General features: G+C 41.0%; 2 protein-coding genes across 5 annotated transcripts in view; one reads left to right on the top strand and one right to left on the bottom strand.

Moving 5' to 3' along the window:
* Nucleotides 1-24798, top strand: part of LOC135507579 (lipopolysaccharide-responsive and beige-like anchor protein) — a 334560-nt gene that overhangs the window by 165877 nt on the left and 143885 nt on the right. For 3 of the 4 annotated variants that reach the window (XM_064927105.1, XM_064927106.1, XM_064927104.1), the window contains exons 38-41: nt 1922-2046; nt 2461-2478; nt 10145-10288; nt 12724-12860. In XM_064927105.1, coding sequence (XP_064783177.1) covers nt 1922-2046; nt 2461-2478; nt 10145-10288; nt 12724-12860 — 424 coding nt within the window. The remainder of the gene's footprint in view (nt 1-1921; nt 2047-2460; nt 2479-10144; nt 10289-12723; nt 12861-24798) is intronic. The other variant, XM_064927107.1, reaches the window with a different exon arrangement.
* LOC135507311 (protein mab-21-like 2) lies at nt 14512-16406 on the bottom strand. Its single transcript, XM_064926877.1, has one exon. It carries the CDS (start codon nt 15996-15998, stop codon nt 14919-14921), a length of 1080 nt encoding a protein of 359 aa, XP_064782949.1. The 5' UTR covers nt 15999-16406; the 3' UTR covers nt 14512-14918.

The raw sequence follows: 24798 nt of genomic DNA, 5'->3' as shown, positions 1-24798 counted from the left end.
CTCCACCTCGCCAAGGTCTGATGTCAACACTCATTTGGTGTTCAAGCTATAAATGTGTTTGACTATATGTTCCAGTGTTGTGCTATTGTTTCCTCTTTTCCCTACAGCGTTTCCTCTTCGCCTCACCGTTCTCATGTGGATTACGTTCTCTTGCTATTTAGACTTTTAAAATATTTTTTACTCTGCGACCCCCTTCATTTTGATATTGTACGTTGTTGGTTTAACATACTGTATATGCAGACAGCCAGTGAAACATCAGGAGATAAAAGAGCTGTCTGTCTAGAGGCTGCTACCTGGTGCTCTCGTCCTGATTTATATAGCCAGGTGGAATAGGCCCTGTTACACCTGAACACTTCTCCCATAGCACCGTGGATGTACTGACTTACAGCGCATTCAGAAACTATTCAGACCCCTTGACTTTTTCCACACGTTACAGCCTTATTCTAAAATTGATTAAATTGTTTTTTCCCCCTCGTCAATCTACACACAATGCCCATAATGGCAAAGCAAAAACAGGTTTTTAGGCATACTACAAAAAAAATGGCTTATTTACATAAGTATTCAGACCCATGAGACTCAAAATCGTTGCGCACGAATACTTCTTCACTCTTCTGACGCAGCACCTTCTGACGCAGCACCTTCTGACGCAGCACCTTCTGACGCAGCACCTTGGGTTTCCAGATTTCTATCTCTCCATGCTTCTATAAATCAGTACACGGGGATCTGTTTAGAGGCTGAGGCCATACACCAACCCTAATGCAACCTTAAGAATAACCCAAATACACACTTGCACATGTCTTAGACCACTTGTTTTTCTCAGTGCTTTAATAGTAAATTGAATGTGTGAACCCAGCTCATAGGTGAAGGAGGGAAGTGTCTGGCCTACTGAGTTGGAGAGATTATGTTGTGTTCTTCCCTTGTGTTTTCATTTCTAAATGCCGAAAACATTCCCTGATAATACGCGCAGTATGGAACACGTTTGGTGTAATTTAGTTTGACAAATTACCAGCTATATCTTCTCGAGCAGTAAATTAGTTATTTAGATTAGGCAAGCTTTTTTCAATAGGGGTGTGTGGGGAAAAAACACCTCACTAATGTTGGGAAGAAATGTATTTCCTCCTTATGCTGTGTGTGATGTGCCTAAACAAAAGTAATTAATATTTTAAAATATAATTTAAATTAAATCCCTTTTTTAGTTTTAATATTTTATTGCCTGTATGTACACAACACAATGCTGTGTGGTGATTGTGACTCTTCATTAAAAGTTAACACTTTCCAAGTCCCTGAGATCGGAATGTGTCCAAAATGGCACCCTATTCCCTATTTAGTGCACTACTTTTGACCAGGGCCCATTGGGAATAGGGTGCTATTTGGGACAGAACTTAAGTCTGAATGATTTACTACTGACCAGGCCTGGGTAAAGGAGGTGCAAATTGGGAAGAAAAATGACAGAGGCCTGTGGACATGAATTAATATTGGTAATGCCATCCCCCTCTCCTGCTTCCCTGTTTTTGTAATGGCGTTTTGGGACCAGCCCGGGCACTCGCCTGCTACCCGGGTAGAGAGGCTAGAGCCGAGGTGCCCTGCTGGGTCCCAAATGAGCCTGGAATGGGAGCACATCGGAGTGTGGGGGAAACTGATCACTCTGTCAGCTGCTCATTCCACCATAATGTATTTTAGTGCTCGTTTCACGAGAGCGAGAGAAAATATTGTTATTTTCAAGGTCATGGTTTTAGGTGTTCTATCTACTGTGTTCTGTTTGTTGTGGTGTTGGGGGGGGAAGAAGACACCCAGCATAGCAAAACAAGGCTGTCTTTATGCTGCTGCTGGCCTCGCTACTCTGCACTGTGATTGGGGCTATAGGCTACCACCACGCTGTTCTGTAATTGCTAACACATGTGCTACCTCTGTTCCCCTGCAGCCGTCCTCGGGAGTTCTGGCGCCTCGACTACTGGGAGGACGACTTGAGGCGGCGCCGGCGCTTCGTCAGGAACCCCTTTGGATCCACTCACTCAAAGGCCACGCTCAAAGCTGCAGCCGAACACGGTCAGTCAGCCCTCCTCGCTCAATACCCAGTGTCCTTTGCTCACACCCTCCATGAGTCTGTGCCCGCCTGTGACAGCAGGTCCACGGCAATAAAAATTAGCACTACAGTTGCCATAAGTGTTTTATTGTACCACAAGAAACAGTAAAACAAAATAAGAAAAAGCACACCCTCCATTTGAATTAAATAGTTCACACAGTTAACTGCCTAACCTGCCTCCCCATTAGTGTTAGCTATGTTAGTACGCAGTGTTCCAATAGGCCCTCACACACTCACATCCTGTCCCTTCCTGGAACCCAAAACTTTTACTTAGAATTTCTCCCCTTTTGAGTTATTTAATGTCTGAGTTGGCATGAACCTTCAGTGGTAGAAATGTGAAATGTGTTTGTTTCCTTTTCTTTACTCTTGCATGACAGTGGTGCCTGGCATTAATGGTAAGTAATATGTCAAGCCTCCCTGACTCCACCAAGCCCTTTGGTTGGTCTTCTCCCCATTTCCCATGATGCATTATCATTTGACTTGTTGATAGAAAGCAGCAGTTGGGATCTTCCGTTCTTTCCATCTTCATTTTTCTCTTGAATGTTTCATTCAATGTTAAACAGCCGCCACTAACATTGAGTGGCTGCTGCCAACATACTGACTCAACTCCAGCCACTTTGATAATGGACATTGATGTAAAAAATGTATCACTAGCCACTAAACACTGCCACTTAATATAATGTTTACATACCCTACATTACTCATCTCATATGTATAGGTATATACTGTACTCTATGTAATCTACTGCATCTTGCCATCTTTATGTAATACATGTATCACTAGCCACTTTAAACTATGCCACTTTGTTTACATACCCTACATTACTCATCTCATATGTATATACTGTACTCTATACCATCTACTGCATCTTGCCTATGCCGTTCTGTACCATCACTCATTCATATATCTTTATGTACATATTCTTTATCCCTTTACACTTGTGTGTATAAGGTAGTAGTTGTGGAATTGTTAGATTACTCGTTGGTTATTACTGCATTGTCGGAACTAGAAGCACAAGCATTTCGCTACACTCGCATTAACATCTTCTAACCATGTGTATGTGACAAATAAAATGTGATTTGATTTGAACACCAAGTATAGCAGCAATTAAAATAAAAATGTGCTCACAAATGTAAAGGGGGGAATGTGGATTTAGGCTGGGTAGGTAAGTATTGTAGCTGTACAATGATACGAATATAAATCACTTGAATCCCAGTCATTATCCCACCTCAACTACCTTTGTTCCATGTTACTTTCCCTGCTTTAAATTCCCAATCATGGCATCATGCACAAAATGTCCACCATCTCAGGGGATGACTTGTACTTGATTTGATGAAAAAAAAGAAGACTGAAGCTGTAGTGCCAGAATCACATGCGTTCAGTTTGATCAGCTCAGAGATGTCATTATGTTCATAAAGAGAGCCAGGTGAGGAGGACCAACGGTGTTGATGCCCATTTAACAAACCTGCCTCTTTATGATGTCAAATCTTAATTGGCTAAAGGTCAGCAAACAAAGATACATTAACTTTCACGGGAATAATTCGGTGTTTCTTTGAAGGTGAATATTATATGAGGGCTAATTAGTTAAGGTGTAATTAATCAGGACTATTCATTACACAGTACGTCTGGTTTGTGTGTGTTGCAGAGAGAAAGCCGAACTAGCTTGGTTGCTCTTCACCAATATCTCAACAGTACCATGTGGTAAAAGCAAGTCAAGGATCGTGTTCTGTTTAATAGGAAACGGTGACATCAATATGACCTAGAAGACAGAAGTATCGATAAAACCAACAGTATTGATGACCTTTTACCTCCAGGACTGGAATTGGGTTTGAATTGATCCTTTCGTTTCCCTGGACTTGCTTTAAAAACAACAGGTGCAGATTCTGTTTTTAAGGCGTTTATGGGAAAGTGTTACACCCCGATTTCTGTTGAACTTCCTATGAGGACAACTAAACTAAAGTGAACCAACAGTTGAATAGTCACCGTCTCATTCTTAGCAATAACTAGGTTGGAGGAAACGTAGAATCCATTATCCACATTGGCCGTAGGACACATGTTCTCTAGCGTTCGAGTAGGAGGGACGTTTTCCCCGGAGTAGGCACTAATCCCTAGTTTCTGCTAAAACGTTATCCTGCATATCTTGGAGAATAACTAGGGAGCAACGTATACTACTATTTTCACACCACTAAGCCAGGCTGTGCTGGGCTGGCCTGGTTGCTGCAACCATGCTGGAATATACAACGTGAAAAGGGAATGTCCGACCCAGCACAGTACGATTCTGGTCGGCACAGTGTGAAGAAAGGTTTTAGTCATCTACCACATCCATTGGCCAAGTAGGAGCAGGAGTCCCCAGAGTAGAGCCTAATCCCGAGTTTCTGCTAAAACACTAAAGACCGTATTCCCAGTCACACCAGGGTTAGTGATCAGGGCCGTGCCTGTCTCGGCCTGTTGGTTTTTACTGGCTTAACCTATTGCACTCCACAATAACGGCCTATTTCTGGCCCGAAAATGTCTCCAATATGTCACAGGGATGGAGGTAGTCCCCCCCCCCCAAAAAAAGGTGACATCAGTCCTCTTGACGAATGGCCGCCGTGACAGAAGCCAATAAGAATGTGATCTAAAAGCAATAAGCGTCTGGCAATCCCAGCATCCTCGTGGGCCCGGCGGGGACCGGGCGTAATGTCTGTGGTGTGGAGCTGGAGGGTGGAGGGACTCTAGGACCACTGGTCCTTCTCTCTGTTACTCTGATACTCTCTTTCTTTCTCTGTTACTTTCTCTCTCTTTCTCTCTCTCGCTCTTTCTCACTCTTTCTCTCGCTCGCTCTCTAGGTTTTTCTCTTCTATCTTTCTCTCTTTTCTCTTTGTCTCCCTAATTCTCTTTTTACTTTTCTCTCATTCTCTTTCCCTTCATCCCTTTATGTTAGATCGTTTCAAATCATCAGAGTTTATTTGGTCACGAACACAGGATACAGCAGGTGTAAGCAGTGGTGCTTGCTGACATGCTCTCCCTCAACAATGAATGTTGAGTAGGGGCTCGATACAAGGCCACGTCTGTTGGCGCCATCTTACATTTTTAGTGCAATGAAGAACTGATTACGAAGGCATATGATCGATGAAGCGTCAGTTTCTGACTTGTAATTGTTCTCCCCTCTCCATCACTCTGGCTCACTGCTCTAGTAGGGGGCATCATCAGTAAGTCAATATAAAACGTGCTCTGGATATATTCAACAACATAGGGAAGACATATTCTGACATATAGGGTGTGTTTTGTTTTCAAAGTCACTACTGTCGTAAAAAATAGCCACCAGCCAGTCTTGGTAATACCTCTACAGAGTATTGTCCTGTTAGCTGCGTATGCACACACACACACACACACACACACGCTACCCTGCTGCATTTGAGGGAAAGAACATATCATTCAAATATCTCTGACTTGAGGCCTGACTGACACACACACACACACACACACACACACACACACACACACTCTTGAGGCCTGACTGACACACACACACACACACTCTTTGACTTGAGGCCTGACTGACACACACACACACACACACACACACACACACATACACACACACTCTTTGACTTGAGGCCTGACTGACACACACACACACACACACACACACACACACTCTCTGACTTGAGGCCTGACTGCGGCGTCCATTTTCTGATGTAGCCTTTCCTGTTGTTTTCATCCACCCGACATTTGTAACGGAAGTGGAGCGCAAGGCGAGAGTGCAGTCGTGAGTTTTCAAACAGGGAACAGAGGTCATATCTGGCTGTAATTATTCTGATCCCATTAAACAGGGAAAATAGAGAGAAAACCCTCTTTCCCCAAACAAAACATTTAGTGCATGATCATGTCTGCATTTAACATTTATTTCCAGCTACTAGATAGAGTGATGGCAACACTTTTCAAATCATGAAAACATGCTCAAGAATATAAATTAGACATAGTTAACCGGTAAGAGAATATAAAAAACAAAAACATTTCGGGATTTTTAAGAAGTATTGTATTCCTGTCAACTTATTTAGCAAAAAAAGTGCATTGTTTGTTTGTTACCATTACCTTACTCATCACAACTTCTGCATTTTACAAAGTATAAGTAAACCCTTTCCTAAATGGCATCTTTTTTATGTAAGATATATAGGAGGAAAACATTCCTGTATTTAGGCCATGTGCAATCCTTAGATTCTATACAACTGTGATCATTCATAACCTGCCAAGAACCTTGAGGACCATTTCCACTCTGAGAGCCCCAGCCGGCCTACAGACGCGTGGCGGTCAGGCTGGTTGGGTCGGTGAGGGGGCTAGTTATGTATTTATGGCTGGAAAGAGACATCCTTTCTGGGGATTGATTTGGTCCTGCCCTGGGTGAAGGGGGGGCTGTGGAGGGAGGCTGGAGGAGAGGTGGCTGGCAGAGTAAATACTTGAAGACTAATGTCTCTGTTCAGCAGATCAATACACACCTCATGACTCCAGCTCCTGGCCATGGTCTCGTTAAAAACACATTTGTTAATTCTGACAATTTAATTGCTCTTGACCAAGCATGCCTTGAGCTTTAGTAATGTAAGCATATGAATTAGCATTTTGAACCTCTGGCAATAGGGAAATAACCTGGGCCTCAACGTAGCATGTCTTTAGTATAGCGTGAACTTAGCATTTTAATTTTGAACCTCTGGCTAGAGAAACAATCGGGCCTGAATGTGTAAAGGAGACAGGTTTTATTCACGGTTGTGCCCCCTGTTCCATCTCAATGAATGGTTTGGGTGACATGACCTGATGGGTATTTTGTCTGTGGCATTCTGGCTTATTTCAGAAACATTTGTGTTGTCGCTTGTTATATGTTGTAAAATGTGTATGTGTTTTATTCAGAATTATTTGTCAAGGATTTATAATGCATCCACAAAACGCCAGACATTCACACTCACTAAGACTTCATATTTAAGCACTTAGGCCTGGGGGGGTGTGGTATATGGCCAATATACCACGGCTAACAGCTGTTCTTAAGCACAACGCAACAAGGACTGCCTGGACACAGCCCTTAGCCGTGGTATATTGGCCATATACCCCAAACCCCCGAGGTGCCTTATTGCCATTATAAACTGGTTACCAACGTAATTAGAACAGTTAAAATAAATGTTTTGTCATACCTGTTGTACACGTTCTGATATACCACGGCTTTCAGCCAATCAGCATCCAGGGCTCGAACCACCCAGTTTATAATTCTAAGTAACATAGACAACAGTTGACCGAGACATTGCTTCAGCTGAAGGACATGTTAAATGTGTTAGCCTGTGAATATTTAGACACAGCCTAATATCCATTGTGTTTTTTTTAAATGAAATCTTTAGACTTTTCACTGCCGTGTAGTTTTTACTGTGCTTTGGTTGTTTCACTTTTAAGTTGAAATGGCGTTAAATGGATTTTAATTGTTTGATACACACTCCCACATTCGATCATAAACACACACATGCATTCAGAACACTTTTCTGTACAAATGTCATATATCAAAAATATACATCATATCAATTATGTTTTCAAGAATACTATATTTTATTTTATGTCATTATGTAATGTTGGGATACATGTATCAGAAGTATAATCTAATAATTGAGTTTTTATTTTCTTAACTTCTCCTGGCTGTTTATTTTTTAGTTACCAAGTAGTTTAGAAAAGCATCACCATTTTTGTAGAATTGTCTGTTGTGTGCAAATACAATCTAACATGACCAATTCTGATAATACTATTCACGACTAACAAGTAAATCATTCACAGCTTATTAGTAAACATGTATTGGCAGAATAGTAAGTTGATATAGTAGCAGTAGTTGTCACAGTAGTGTTTTCTTCTTAGTGGTAACACAACCCAAGACCCTTCCACATGAGTATTGTGGTCTTCCCAGGCTGAGACTTAGTGAGCATGTTTATGACAGAATGTACAGAAGTTCAAATACACATGTCTGCCTTTTTCATCTCACTGCTGTCAGTGAGAGAAAGCCGTCCCGGCCCATCGGTCTGTCCAGTCAGTTCACTTGGACGGTGTGAATATACTATACTATTGTAGCATGTGGTATGTATTAGAGATCTGGTAGTAATTTCAGTGCCACTAACTAAAGAATCCTCCGGGGAGACTTAATTACAGGAAGACCAGTCTAAATATCATTGAGCTGCATATTTTCCATGACATGAGATTTCTCAGCTCTCTTAGACTCGCTCTCTCTCTCAGCTCCCTGTCTCTCACTCTGCTCTCTTTCTCTCAGCTCTCTCTCTTGCTTTCTCTCAGCTCTGTTGTCTTTCTCTCAGCTCTCTCTTGCTTTCTCTCAGCTCTCTCTTTCTCTCTCAGCTCTCTCTCTTTCTCAGCTCTCTTTCTCTCTCTGCTCTCTCCCTCTTTCTCTCTCTGCTCTCTCCCTCTTTCTCTCTCAGCTCTCTTTCTCTCTCTGCTCTCTTCTCTGCTCTCGTCTCTCTCTCGGCTCTCTCTCGGCTCTCTCTCTCGCTCTCTATCTGCTCTCTCTCAGCAGTTTTGGAGTCCATATATTATAGTTTGTGATGTTGAGAAAATGCTAATTATCTTAGGGTCTAACCCTGTCAGGTGATGCTGCTCAGATAGATTGGAGGGGCCACTGGATCACTGTCCAGTGGTTTTGGAGTTGAGTGCAAAGAAACCATGTTGAGTGTAACACACACACACTCTCTCTCTCCTTTTCTGTCTTTCACACACACATTCACACACACACACACACACACACACACACACACCAAGGGCCTGCATGATGAGGGTTCTGTAAATGTTTGCAGATTACTGTTTCTCTTAAATCCTTTTGGACCTGAAGTCATGTTAAGTAGAAAAAGAAAGGAAGGCTGTAAGCTTTGGAGTCTCTTTTGCTTTGTTGTAATATCTTTGGCTCGTGTTTCTGGATATTGGATTTGACCAGAATTATTATTTTTTTGATGACTTGTAAGGGCACAGCACAGGCAAATTGGGGTTTTAACAATGCATTTTATATTTTCTTATCAGTACATTTTATACTTTACATGCAATGTTGTATATCTGCTTTAGAAATACACTGAAATACACGTTATTGCCCAGGGTATCAATTAAATTACACAGTTGGATTTGGACTATTAGATTAGTGCCATTCAGGTAATACAATAAAGACAGGTCGATACAATGTCAAAGCGCGACATTGTAACCTCACTCCGGCTGCCATGTGGGTATAGCTAACCTGCGTTGGCACAGCGCCATTTGAAAATAGCTTTATAAGATGAGAGTCCGATTTGTTAACGTAACCTTTTATGTTCACAATAACCCCGAAGGCTCCCAAGAGTCATTGCTAGTGTTCCAGCTGGGTTTATGGCTCTATGATAACTTGACAAATTTTACAATAATATATGAAAATTGCATGAAGTTCTACTTAAAATTTTTGCCAGTTTTCTATCATGGAAACATCAAATCTAGTTTATAAAACCATCAGCTTGAGCATCTTTATGTTGATGTTATTTTTCGCATGGTGTTTTCATTGTACTAAGAATCATATTAGCATTAGATCCATGTTGCATTTGAATATGCACTTGAGTTATAAACTATTGCTTTATATCATAATTGTAGCATTATTCCATTTTTATCAGACTTATTCATGCTATTTTGTCAAATCTTAAAATACTTTTGACCAATTTAATTTCGAATCCATTCTGAAGTGCAATGCAAAACGTCAAGCCATTTATGGCAAAATAGACAACTCACCTTAATAAATATTTATATTGACATATGAATATTCACTGTACTTTCATAGTACGAATTATTGATCATTTAAATATGCTACAATATGAATAGATTAAATAGCCTTGCATTTTCAGTCATCTTTTTAATATAACATCTGTCATACCTGTGATATAGTAAACTATCATTAAACATAGCCCAGAATAGCAGCGTATTTGTTGTCTATATATTTCAAACGTTTATTTTTAGGATACTAACCTCTGTACAGAAAAGTCACTTGGTAAAAACACAATAACGTTTGGTTGGCGGTTTAAAATGCTTTTCTTCTTTCAGCTCCGGAGGAAGATATCCTCAAAGGCAAACAGTCAATCAGAAGTCACGCGATGGGAAATCAGAACTCTGAGAGTGAGATATTGTTGGATGGCGACGATGACACTCTATCATCCTTGGAGGAGAAGGAATTGGAGAACCTAACAGGTAACGCATGCAGCTCCATCCGTGTTCATGTCCCAGCGCGCATCATCTGGAGGGGGCTGGGTACGCGCGTTAGTTGAATTCTTCCCCTCCCGCCTTTAAAGCGTCTCCATTGCTAACGCGTGCGGGTGCTGCTACGGGTACTTTGAGGAGCGCATGCAGGATAACGGGGCTCCCGAACGGTTAAGAAGGGGGGATAACCTCCCCAGCGCCTCCCATTACCCCTGGAGTCGCATGATGTTTTGTGATGCTCTGGCTTTGGGGGAGGAGAGGATAATTACACACACAAACATGTCCTATTGGCGCTTGTTTACAAGTTCACATATCTCAAAGCAAAGCCCATGTTTGTTTGTAATGAAATTATAGTACAAAAGTACCAACACTTGCGTAGTATGATTCATTGTTAGCTTTTGACACAGTAATTATATTTTTTATCGTTGAGAATTAGACTATAATTGAAGAAGTGAACTGTGCATTTTGTCTAAATGTTTTGGCCTCGAGGTTCATTTATATTTTGGGGCCTACCTTTGACTTATTTTATGTTAAATGTTAAATGAAAACCGCAAATTGGTACTCATGACACAAGTGCGATATTTTGACACATACATCCCATGTGTGCCTATTTTATGATTGGGCATGGCATATAGGTGCACCGTCACGGTTTTTAGCTAAACGGTATAATTTTCACATTTTCTATGGACCTTAAACATTTTCTGTGTGTTTAGTTGTTTATGATTGCTCTAAATGTGCAGTATTCCTATATGAATCCATGTCGAATAAATAGTATAGGCTGAGATCAAAACGACTGTAGGCCTTGCCGTTAACAAGACTCAAACACATAAAATGACGTTGCTGTCCAATTTTTTATCCACTTTAAATCCATTATCTCACACTCATATTGATGTAAATGTGGCTCCCTATACCTGGAACTCCTATGGGCCTATTAGTTATGTTACTAATCGGATTGCATCCTATATAATCCTCAATTTCCCCACATCATGGCTTTCCAATATAACTTGTTCACCCACTGTAGACTAATACGCTCAGAGCGCAATTATATGAAAACACAACGCCCACGATGACAATAGGGTTAAGGAGAGATTCCATGCATAATAAAGTGACATGGATTCTGAAATGAAGTGGAAATTGTCATGTGGGTCTCCTACTCGTCTGACGAGACAGACAGACAGGACGCAGCGTCCCAGTACAGGCAGCTGTCTGTCTGAACAACACCAGGTGTAATTGAATGTCTCCATGGCAGTGATTGAAAAATGTTATTTCACGCCCGGATTACATGCTAATGCTCACAATGCTCGGAGGGCTATGGGGGGGGGGGGGGTGGCAACAAATGAACATATCTGTTTATTTCAAAGCCATCCGTTTCGGAAAGACGTGGGTGCTTGGGGAAATCAAGCCTGGCTCTGAAGCCCCTTTCTGCCGCGCGGCACATCTGCAAATACAATGCTTCTGCACACGTGGAGCGCGGGGCAGGAGCGGCAAGAGCTTACACGTTGCTCCCTGGAGCGGCCTTCTCATTGTCATACTGGCATAAATTAAGATTGATGAGAGATTAAACAGACGTAGCACCAGCCCGCAATCAATCGGGCCTGATTGACAGCTGATTCTATTTTTTGACAAAGCTGGTCTGTCTTGGGTTACGCAGATGCTGATATTTTATTTTACCCAGCGGGTCAAACCACCTCTCCCTCCCTGTAGTCTAAAGAGGAACTGCTCCGTTTATGGTGATTCTGGTTTCAGTGCTTATCAACACGCAATATTAGATCTAACTCGATCTAGCAAGGAAATGAGGTCTAATAATAATCTAATAATAATTGTGAAATGTAAAATTGCATTCTTAATTTAAATTGCAGTTACACAAATCATTTGCATGCAGTTTTAAGCTAGAAATTATACAATTGAGAATTATATTTATTTTTCTTCTTAACCTTGCATCTGATAGATAGGCCGATACAACTGACCAATCACCTTGAGCAGGAATGCCCAACACTCTCCCGGGAGATCTTACTGTCCTGTAGGTTCAGTCCAATCCTAATGTTTCACATCTGATTCCGCTAGTTAAGGTCTTGTTGAGCAGCTAATTTGTAGAATCAGGTGTGTTAAATTAGGGTTGAACTGAAAACCCGCAGGACGGTAGATCTCCAGGAAGAGGGTTGTCAGCCCTGGCCTAGAGCAAATGTTTTCCCTCATTAAAAATGCATATTTGGCCTTCTCTATATTGTTATGGTATTTTCACGGAGACAAAAAGAGCCATCAAAGTCAGTGCGTGCCCTTGTTGAGTTTATATGTTTACTTTTACACGCTGTTGCCCTTTGAAAAAACTATTGCTTTCTCGAGGAGGGGCAGGGGGTGATTTTTGTAAAGCGGGCTAATGTTTGCTTTCTGGCCCGTGCCGTTGTTGGGCCCTGTCTGTCTCCTAGGCCCTGTAAACATGAGCACTAACGCTCAGCTGGTCGCCCCGGCAGTGGTGGTGAAAGGAACGCTGTCCATCACTGCGTCTGAACTCTACTTCGAGGTGGATGAAGATGAGGCCAGCTTTAAGACGATCGATCCAAAGGTAAGAGAAGGGCTTTACCTTCCATTGATCCAAAGCAGGCCCTCCCGTCATTCAGGCCTTTCTCCCAGTCCTTCCATGACCCCAGCACCTCCAAGTCATGCTTTTCTGCAGCCTAATTGCTTTGTAAAGCCTTTATAAGAATTTAGTAAATAACTCCAACCACGAACATGCGTAGACTAAAAGCCTTTAGGCTATTGCATGACGACTGTAAGCAGCCTCGACTTCTGCGATCATCAAGTCAAATAATTATTGAATAATCCAAATGCAGATCGAGACTCAATAATCTCTATAATTGAGATTATAACAACCGTATAGGCTAAAATGCTGTTATGTGGTTTGCGTATTTGCGTAGTGAAAGTGAACATTAAGCTATAGCTTCACTCGTGCTTGAATTGCTTTGGTTTGTGTGGGCTACGTCATTGACAACATCACGTCTCTCTGAAAACGGGTGTTTGCGCTGCAGATTCGATACACAAAGGCCTCAGAGCCTGCAGAAGCATCACAAGCAAACGTTTGAAAAATAAGTTAGTCTATCGCACATCATAATACAATGTGCCTGATGCAGAGAAAAGACTCGGCCTGCTCTTCTTCCTTCCGGTCTTTTTGATTTTGTTCGTGAAATACAGCCCAGGAATCAGGAATAGTGTGTTGGCCAATGACTTATTTTGCGGTAGGTTTTGTTGAGAACAAAAACCATGAAATTACTTGAATTTATTATTCGACACCTTTGAAACGTAGCCTATATGACTAATTTGAATATCCTAAATAACATGCTATAGTAATGAATATTCATTTCAAAACAAACTCTTTCTATTTGTATTCAACAGTTCAGTGATAAACCAAATAGGCTGCTGCTAATGGGTAGCCTACTGTACCAATATTCCCGCGTGGTGTTTAGTCGCTCGTAGCGAAAGCAATATGAATCAGGTCTCGTTAAGAAATGGGCCCTGACTTCCCCTGGCTAGTCATTGAGTGACAGTTGTGTATCTTATTTTTCAGCAACTGCGCCCAGGGTTATTGGCAATAACAACAATAACAGTTATAATCATAATCTCGTTATAATAACAGATACATTCATTAATCAACTTTTAAGGTTTTGATTTCCGTGCGTTAACATTTTCCTATTGAAAGGGCAAATGAATTAACCTGAATTTAGCAATTGTCTATTCTGGTGAATGGGCCTACTTCAAGTGGTTGTTGTGTTTCTCTTTATCCTCGTGCAATTTCTCCGCTGAATTATAGCCTACCCAATAGTTAATACACAGTAATAACAGACATGCATACCGGTGTTTAAATATGATTTTTTTGCAGCCATATAGCCAGCCTATCGACATCAAACTGTCGACTAAATAGACGTTATTTTTTTTGTTAAAACAATTTGCATCAAATTGAACTAAATTATAGTGTGCTATATTAATTATTCCAAGACGAAACTTAATGTATGTTCTCTGATATGCATAATCATGCAGAACTCGTATTTTGTATCAAATTAATCTCGGCCCAAGATTTACCGAATGTAAATGTATTTAACAATCCTGAATTCTGTTTTTCACACAGGAATTGATTTCACTTTATCTAGTAAATATAAATGTGTATTACTCTTACTAAACAATGCCAGTTCTCAAAACATGTATACAAACACAAGGCCAAGTTGTAATGTCATTTCTTAGTTTTATTAACATTTCAGTTTAAGGTCACGTAATGAAAAATTGGAACTTGGCACGCTACATTTTTATTCTTTCACTTAAAGATTTTGTGCATATAATTTTAAATAAACATTTATTCACTTTGTGAAAACATTTTTAAAACAAAACAACCAAAAAAGTATTACATTTAGCTTAATGTACCTTCACGTTCTCCCTCTCTGAATGGCAATGTCCCATTACACTCCGTTGTAAAAGTTTTTTTTTTTTGTTTGCTTGTTTTTAATTTCTCAATTGTTTCACATTGCTCGGATGTGAAACCAAGATCATGACGTTTTCCTCCACTCTGAAGTGATCTCAAAACGTCACCTCGGCCCTAAATAGCAATAGTATCACAATCAGACAATTCGACAGTTTATAATTTGTCCAAACTTTTTGCATTAGTGAGGATTTCCCTCGCCAGTCTCCACGTCTGCTTTGCGGCAGCTTCCAGGGCCGAGTGGGGCTTCCCCTGAAACAAGTCCAAATTTGGTAAGAAATAATGGGGGCATCTGCGGCACTGCAAACACGAGATGAGCTGCAGCAGAATTCCGTTGATTCGATCTCCGAGGCAGGACTCGTCCCAGTCGGTCTCTCTCGGGTGTTTCTCACACTCATACAGCAGCAGGGTCTTCATGTGGTAGCTCTGGAGTGGCTGACCGGGTAGCTCGAGATGACGGTCGCGGAGAGTCTTCAGGACCGAGAGGCATCTTTTCCTGCATCCCGCCATCAGGAGCCTATTCTCGGCCTCGCTGAACTGCAAGACCCAGGCGTCACTCTCAGCCGAGCTCTGTTTCCCGGTCAACGAGTAGCACTCTTTGGAGAGCAGGTTAAAGCCCTCGGCCTTGACCTCGGCCACCCGGTTCGGACCAGGCCAGGGGATATGGGGCATGGGCCACTGGGCAGCGCTCCTAGGCCAGATCCCTGTGCACTTGAACGCAGGGGTGATCTGAACCACGTATCTCTCCCGGATCCTTAGTCTTACCTCACTTGTATCTGCTACCATTTTAACCACGTCACGGTAGCTACACTTATCCACCGCTTGCGCCACCAGAGTCTGAAACCTTGAGCGGATCTTCCGGGCGGAAAGGTAGCCCGAGGCCGTTATGAACTCGACCCAGAGAGACATACTTCTTTTACGGCCGTCGCTCAGCTTCAGTACAGCGCAGCCGGGCAGAGAACCGTCGTCAACAAAGTTGAACACTCCCATCTGGTTGAGGTAGAGGACCACCTCGAACTCGTTGGGGGCTATGACCTCCATCCCCTCGAAGCGCGCCTCTATCTCGCTGAGAGAGGAGATGAACCGGGGTTCCTGCACCTCGACCTCCTTCAGGACGTCCGACACTACCTTACACACCTCCCTGATAGTCTTTGCAATGGCCGCTTTTCGAGTTTGGCATCTCTCGCTGTAGTATTTGTTGAGCTGGTAGACCAGCTTTGCTTGCGTCGCGATCATGTTTGGGCAGAGGTCCGGGCTGTACACCGGCGAGTCGCAGTACGTTGACGGATCCAATGCTTACCGGTAAAGCCAGAGGCGAAACGCTCTTCCCCAAGCAATGTAAAAATTATATAATTAAACTTTTTTTGCGTACACAGCGGATGGACGTCAGACAATGTCGGAAGGAAACCGATAGGGTTGCAACGTAATAGGCTACTAAATATCAGTCCAAGTCATATGCAGTAGGCAGCCCCAGAATGGGGTGGGCTCAGTGTACAGTATAATACCGTCCGTGTCCTCACGCTTGCAGACCCTAAAGGATAAAGCTCTGGTCGTGACCACTCATCTCTCCTTGTCCGTTCGGTTGAACGTGAAAACTACGCGTTATTCTCCTACCTTGCCCCACTGTTGTCCACACTCAGCTGTGCGAGCTGTACTTGTGTAGTTTATGAATGGTCCCCTAGAAGAGTGAAAGGGGTCGGGCTTCTCCTCCTGCAATCAACGGCGGAGCTGTCAGTGCAACCAGCCAATCAGAGGCCTCTCCGACAAGCACTCTTTCACGAGAGGCACACTTTCGCTCTCCAACATCCTGCGCACGGAGCCTCTGCTCCCAGGTCGAGATATAGGAAGATAAACGGTTCTTTTTCGTATACACACTTTGTGCTCTTTTCTACGAAGTATATTTAATACGTTTTAAAGACAGCTGTGTCTCTTTTGCCTTGACCAAGCCTCCCCCCAGGTGTGCGCGTGCTCAATATAAAATGGAAACATTTAGAAGGAGAATAGGTTGCGCATTGAGTGATGCTGGATACCTGGCAAGGGAAGTGTTTATTTACTTGCTCGCTTCATGTCTGAATGGCATCAATTTGGAACCCTTTTGTTTTTCTATGGCAGTTAATGAGGCTTGATACTACTTTATAAACATTAGCACTAAGGTTTTAATCGCTTTCGACAATGTAACCAATACGTTTTTTAAATGCTGTACAGTTATTGTATGTATTCATTATTGGACTATTCGTGCATTTGCATATTTCTTGTGAGTTGCTAATTTATGTATATCAAGCTATTTTTGACTGATGTTTTATGACATTTGTGCGTCAAGAAACAAGAGCCTAATTTTATTAGAATGCGCGTCTCCAGGCTGCGGCTTCAAGACGGTGTGTGATAATCAGGTTAACGAGATAAATCGAATGTTCAGTGAGTGTACAATATTTATAATATGTTTTTTTTCTTCATAAAATAGCATATCATTATGTTTTCCTGATTTTGAGTATTTTTTTTCTCTCCAGTCTAATAGGCTAATAGTTGTTCACATTTCAAACCTCTAACATATTCACTTGTCTTAAAGGAAATGCTTTTTGTTTGTCATTTTGTGCTAGTGATTTCATCTTGGTGTATCGTGACAGTAGATTATAGGCCTGAATAGTTAAAATTACACCCAGTAATTTCCCGCGGATATCCGATTAAGAGCAACAACCTTCCCCTCGCAGAAATGTGGTTTATTGTTTTACCATACAAATTTGGCCTACTAATTTCCCTAATATTCTATCGGCCAAATTAACATAATATTACTTCCATATTTGACCCATTTCATGCCATTGCACAATTTAAGAACGGAGAACAATTCCTCCTAGAATGGATGCGGACTACACGCACCTGCAGAGCAAGTTTTAGCACGCGTGTAATTATAAAATGTGATGAACGATAATAAGACTATAGGCCTATTATTTTAATTGATATCGTAAGACCCTTTGAGATGTTAAAAACGTGGTATTCCATAGTTCTTCAATACTATGTTTGGGGCCTGTTTTATTGCTGCCTATTTGCCCTTGTCGTTTTATAAAGCGCATGTTACATTAATAATGCCTAATTCCAGAAAAAAAACTAAAGGTCTGATGTTTCTCTTCACATTCTTATTACAACAATTTAAACATGTAATTGATTTCCAAGAAGCTCAATTATATTTTTAAATCACTCTGAAGACATAAACAACCGGCTTTTTCTTTCTCATTGTGCGCTGTGCATGGTTTTCTAAAAATGCACGTACTTTTAATCTGGTCATCGCTTTATCGGCGCGTGAACCTTGTCGGTGATGAATAATAAACGGACAGGGGTTCTTCGCGCGGGCCCGGGATTGTAATTGAAGTCCTCTTATCACCCCAGACGTCATGTTAGATGACTTAAGAACCAATCACCGTCTCCTCGCGGGCACAGCACCGAGACGCGCGGGGAGAAGGCGGGGTGTGAGACTGCTCCTCAGACAGTGATGCGGCATAAGAATGGCCCAAAAAATAACGCATCAGTTAAATGAAAGCTACTTAAGTTAAAGTCCTGTTTGCAAAACTATTGATCGCAGCTCTGAAGCTTCTTTGCCCTTCCTCCGGTTTTAGACTACTCAAGTTAATGAGGCGCAGGTTGTTAGGAGCTTTGGCATTAAATTCATTAGGGAGTCAATTGGACATTCTCTGTCCAGTGGATGTCGTTTTTATGTCGGGATCCCTCGAGGCTTTTGGCCTAATTAGACATAAGTGTTTTAATTGCAACGACTTTTGGCTATTTGGAGCTGGAAATATCTCCAGGTCCTTGTTGTGGTGTTAAGCAAAGCACCCAACGACGCAATGACGCGGAGTTAACATGGCTTATCAAAAATCTATATTGATGATATGAAAACCTTCTTTCGCGTTCTTATGTACGTTATGAAGTTATTGCATAAATGTATATATTTTTTCTATTTTCAAATATATTGTTATCATACAATAGTCAGCGAAGCTAGTTTAATATGTGTTTAGCCATATGGGGGAAAAATTGCTTTTGTATATTATTTGTACTTTAAACAGAGACAGACTAACATTTTAAATGTAATTGATGGTAATATTAGTAAATTACTGAAACACTATTGTCTCAATGTTATGCAGGCTTTATACAGCCAATGCTTTTTTTCGGTAGTTTAGTAAAACACAACGATTATTTCCCATTTTGGAAAATGTTTTTTTTTGCGCCAAATATACATTATGTTTCCCACAGATTGGTCAGCATGACCACGACACAAAGGTTAATGGACTGAAACATTCCTGGAATACTCATGTACTCTATTTAGCTTTAGTTTCTCATTCTCACCACATTCATTGTAGCATCGGGTTTAGCTGAAGACAGGAAAATGCAACCGCTGAAAATACAGTGTGGATACTGAAATAAGCCACAAAGTTGCCAGAAACCAAGTGATAAAGTGTTTTTCGGTTTTTTAAACAGTAAGATGGCAAATGCCTGTGGACTTGTCATTCTCATAGATTCCATTCGTGTTGATGAAGCTACTAACACTACACAGAGTACAGATTACTGTAGTGTAGGAGATGAGGTTGGGTGATATTTGGGGAGACATCTTCTATGATATGCCACTCAAGATATTGCAATATCTTATACAATCGTTTTGCGCAGTTAATGAGCAAATCATTCTAGCCTGTGCCGTTTTTGTGCTTATTTACGATAGTAACGTTACATCACCTTTGTATTGTGAAACAATAAGGCTTAGTTAATTAATTCAGACTTAATTTTGAACATATTTAAACAGCCTAACTGATAAAACTGCACAGTTTTTGATTTGTTAAGTTCAAATCGAGTAGTCTTGCACTACCCGATATATCCTTAATGTCAAATATCACGATATTCAATTTGATCATATATCGGCCCAACCCTAGTAGGAGACCACGGGACAGATTCACAAAACTCACTGTCTTGATTAACTAACTATAAGCCTAGATGTTGAAAAACGATATAACTGTAATTAAGGGGTGTGTCTGTTGAATATTTTAATTTAATTGAGGGATTTTTTTTATTGGCTATTTCCTTGTTCAAGTTAAGTAATGTAACCTCAAGCCTATGTGATAATTTTCTCTTATGATACGTGTATTTGGTGTTTACATATATACATTGCACATTTACAGCCTTCTTATTCATTACCCCCTCATCACACAATTCCCCATTATGACAAAGCAAAAAATGTTATTTTTTGTTGTTGTGCAAAATCTGAAATATCACATTTACATAAGTATTCAGACCCTTTACTCAGAACTTTGTTGAAGCACATTTGCCGGCGATTACAGCCTCTACTCTTCTTGGGTATGATGCTACAAGGTTGACACACCTGTATTTGGGGAGTTTCTCCCATTCTTCTCTGCAGATCCTCTAAAGCTCTGTCAGGTTGGACGGGGAAAGTTGCTGCACAGCTATTTTTAGAAAAAGGCAGAGGACAGCATGATGCTGCCACCACCACCATGCTTCACCGTAGGGATGGTGCCAGGTTTCCTCCAGATGTGAAGCTTGGCATTCAGGCCAAATAATTAAATCTTGGTTTCATCAGACCAGAGAGTCTCTCCCCCCCCCCCCCCTCCCTTTTGTACACTCGCTGTTTGTTTGTTACCTGTGCATAGTCACTTCAGCCCCCCTACATGTACAGATAACCTCAACTAGCTTGTACCCCTGTATATGGCCTCATTATTCTTATTGTGTTAGTCTACTTGGTAAATATTTTCTTCTTCTTGAACTGCCCCGTGGATTAAAGGCTTGTATGTAAGCATTTCACGGTAAAGTCTACACACTGTGACAGATGAGCTCTGTCACAGTGACCATTGGGTTCTTGGTCACCTCCCTGACCAAGGCCCTTCTCCCCTGATTGCTCATTTTGGCCCGGCGGGGGCCTCTGTGTTCTTGGGGACTTTCAATGCTGAAGAAATGTTTTGGTGCCCTTCACCAGATCTGTTCTTTGACACAATCCTGTCTCGGATCTCTACGGACAATTCCTTTAACCTCATAACTTGGTTTATGCTCAGACATGTATTGTCAACTGTGGGATCTTATATATACGTGTGTGTCTTTCCAAATCATGTCCAATCCATTGAATTTACCACAGGTGGACTCCAATCAAGTTGTAGAAACAGCTCAAGGATTATCAATGGAAACAGGATGCACCTGAGCTCAATTTCGGGTGTCCCATAATAATGGTTCTGAATACTTATGTAAATAAGGTATTTCCTTTATTTAAAAAAAATAATAATACATTTGCAAACATTTTAAAAGTCCTGTTTGTGCTTTGTCATTATGGGGTATTGTGTGTAGATTTATGAGAGAAACAAATGTATTTAATCCATTTTAGAATAAGGCTGTAATGTAGCAAAATGTGGAAAAAGTGAAGAGGTCTGAATACTTTCTGAATGCACTGTATAGGCATGCAATATATACACATGCATACATACACATACATACATACATACATACATACATACATACATACATACATACATACATACATACATACATACATACATACATACATACATACACACATACACACATACACACATACACACATATACATACATACATACATACATATACACACACATACATATACACACACATACATACATACACACATACATACATACATACACACATACACACATACATATACACACACACATACATACCAACATACATACATACATACTCACATACATACATACACACATACATACACATACACACATACATATACACACACACATACATACATACATACATACATACATACATACATACATACATACATACATACATACACACATACACACATACATACATACACACACATATACATATACACACATACACACCCTTCCTTCTCAAGAAAATGCAATCTGGAAATATTTGGTATTTTGCATTAACCATCTCTGTTTTATAAAACCTGTTCCTATCTTTTGGTTACATACTCACATACATACATACACACATACATACACATACACACATACATACACACACACACACATACATACATACATACATACATACATACATACATACATACATACATACATACATACATACACACATACACACATACACACATACACACATACACACATACACACACATATACATATACACACATACACACCCTTCCTTCTCAAGAAAATGCAATCTGGAAATATTTGGTATTTTGCATTAACCATCTCTGTTTTATAAAACCTGTTCCTATCTTTTGGTTTACAGTTGGTGGAGTGGCATTCAAGTCAGTGTAGTAGTCAACCTACAACATACACCTCCTATCTGTTGTTATTAGCAATGTTCTGGATCTGGACTAGAACCGTAGTAGAATTGACGCTGTCAAGAGACGAGATAAGCCACATAGACGCAAACGTTCATTTGGATGTTTCTAGCAAAAATACTTGAACTCTAACCGAACAGGCAACGTTACATTAGGTACCGCGTGATGTATGGTTTACTTACAAACTTGATTTATTGTGAAGATTTAAAAAATGCAAAACTGTTGAGATTTGACATTCTTTTCCCCTGAATCATGCCCGACTGGAGGAATAGTCTTACTCAAAGACCCTTGGCGTGCAGCTTAAGAAAGAAAAAAAGAACGGTTAAGGGTTTTTATTTTAGACTGCAAGACTGTTTAATATCAAAAGCACAGTTCAGGCCCTGAGAGATGAATATACGCCCCCACGTGTGTGTCCCAAATGACACCCTATTCCCTACATAGTACACTACTTTTGACCAGAGCCCTATGGACCTTGGTCAAAAGTAGTGCACTATATAGGGAACAGGGTGCCATTTGGGATGGGACACACTCAAAGTCGTGAAAGTGTCCAAATGTAAAGTAACATGCTAACTGTAGCTTAATGAAATATATGGTGACAGTAAGTATGACTTATAAAGACAAATTGTAAATACACTTTGAATGTCAGACAGGGTCAATATACACATATCTGGAAATAAATTCTTGCCTTCATAAGCGACTGAAGCAAAATTGTGTGAACCGGAGTTCAACTGATTTCACACTGTCGTGACAACACTGCACCTATTATGGGCAACACATGCAACGCTAGAATGGTATTTTTGTTGTGTGGGATTTTGGTGTTCAAGTAGTGTCTATGCATGGATGGTATTATTGAGGTTATATTAGGTGTAGTTAGTCATCACAATGTCCTGTAGTTTCAGAGTGTGTGTGTGTGTGCGTACACATGTGCACGCGCTTGTGTATTTTGACCCCATCCTTTGACCTCTCCTTAATTAATACAAACATTTTGTGTGAATCATCTTTTTGTACTCATCATTCACTATTCGTTTCAAAGTTATCACGGATGTTCCCTTAGCGTGTGGATCCAGAGGGACTTTTTTTCAAGGAAAGGCTCGCTTTTGGCGAAAAGCGAAGTAAGGCTGCTTATTCTTAAGGCTTGTCACACTTTCCTCTAGGGTTCAGCTGATTTTGTAGTAACAGAACAAAAACAAATAGTCTCAGAGCCATAAGGTTGATCCCTCTTAGCCAAACAGAGTTCATTTCCGATAGCCTCCTTCAGAATCCATCATGTTAGAGTACACTACAGAACTGCAGAGATTCTAGAATTCGGTTTCATCTCCGTGTACTTCCGCTTTGGTGTCTGTGCGCCTTATATGGCATTTTGGATTCTGGCGTCTATTTGAAGTCATCCAAGGTCATGTTCAGTGCATCAATGGTGATTATGCTAATCATGCAGATTTTACACGTTAATACACATGCTATAATGATTATAATAATTTGGGGGGATTTTATGTAGCCAATATATGCCCTTGTTTTGTTTTATGGTAATTGTATAACTAAAACTAGATTTATTACCATCAACACAAATATGATAGTATCCATGTAGCATAACGTGACACGTGTTATTGGACCAATCACAGCAAAGAGCAACTCCGTACCTGGGAGAAATAAAAACATGTCATAGATACTAAACGGCTTCTTTTGAGGCTCTTTTCAGCCCTTTTTTGGGGCTTCTATCGAAGTCATCTTTGATTCTCTGCCTATTTATCTATGTGTGAAAACATCCCACTTTATCAGACGGCGCCTAAAGATCTTTCTCTGGTCTGTACTGAATAGAGTAAAAGAGGACGAGGCCTGCCTGAAGAGTCCGTCTTTGATCTGAGTCTGTGTGACGACTCCACCAGGACAGGGTCCATAACCCCTCTCTCTCACTTCTGCTTTCTGATAAGCACCCCTTTCTCTGACTCGCTCTCCCCGCCGCCCCTCCCCTCCCCCCAACACACTACCACATCTGCCCAGCTACTGAAGAGGCTAGCCAGTGAGCTACCAGATTACTCAGCCTAGCCCCAAGGGGATTTATGGGATATACGGCTGCTGTTTTGTTTTTTTAGCACCTCGCTGGCGTACAACACAATGTCGCCAACCATCCCTCCTCGTGTGTGTTTTGCCTCCATATATATTCCTAGTTATCTGTTTTCAATGTTGAAGGGAATCTTGACGTCCATACAATCTGCAACTTGACCTGAACATTGGGTCTAAGTAGTGAGTCTGGATAACTCATTGGAACTTGTATGGCAGGTATATTTGCTCGTTGAATGCATCTAATAGATGTTTATAATGGTGGTTAGTGGTCATTCTTCTTTAGTGAAATCAATGATGACCAAGATGTATGTCATGGATAAGCTCTCTTATGCCTGTCTGGATACAGATTCATGTTCTTAGACGTCTCCAGTCGCCCCACTGTGAGTAATGGAGATATTTGAAGTAGGAATTCTGACAGAATGAATAACTTCTCCTCAGTGAATACATTAGAATACATTGTTCCTTTACATTCCCCTTGCTCTCTCTCTCTGTCTCTCTGTTTCTCTGTCTGTCTCTCTCTTTCTGTCTGTTTCTCTGTCTGTCTCTCTCTTTCTGTCTGTCTCTCTCTCTGTTTCTCTCTCTCTCTCTCTCTCTCTCTCTCTCTCTCTCTCTCTCTCTCTGTCTCTCTCTGTGTCTCTCTCTCTGTGTCTCTTT

This window comes from Oncorhynchus masou, chromosome 21 (assembly GCF_036934945.1).
Source record: "Oncorhynchus masou masou isolate Uvic2021 chromosome 21, UVic_Omas_1.1, whole genome shotgun sequence".
NCBI classification, from domain to species: Eukaryota; Metazoa; Chordata; class Actinopteri; order Salmoniformes; family Salmonidae; genus Oncorhynchus; species Oncorhynchus masou.
The sequence above is the reverse complement of the archived record's forward strand: the minus strand, read 5'-3'. Positions and strand labels throughout refer to the sequence as shown.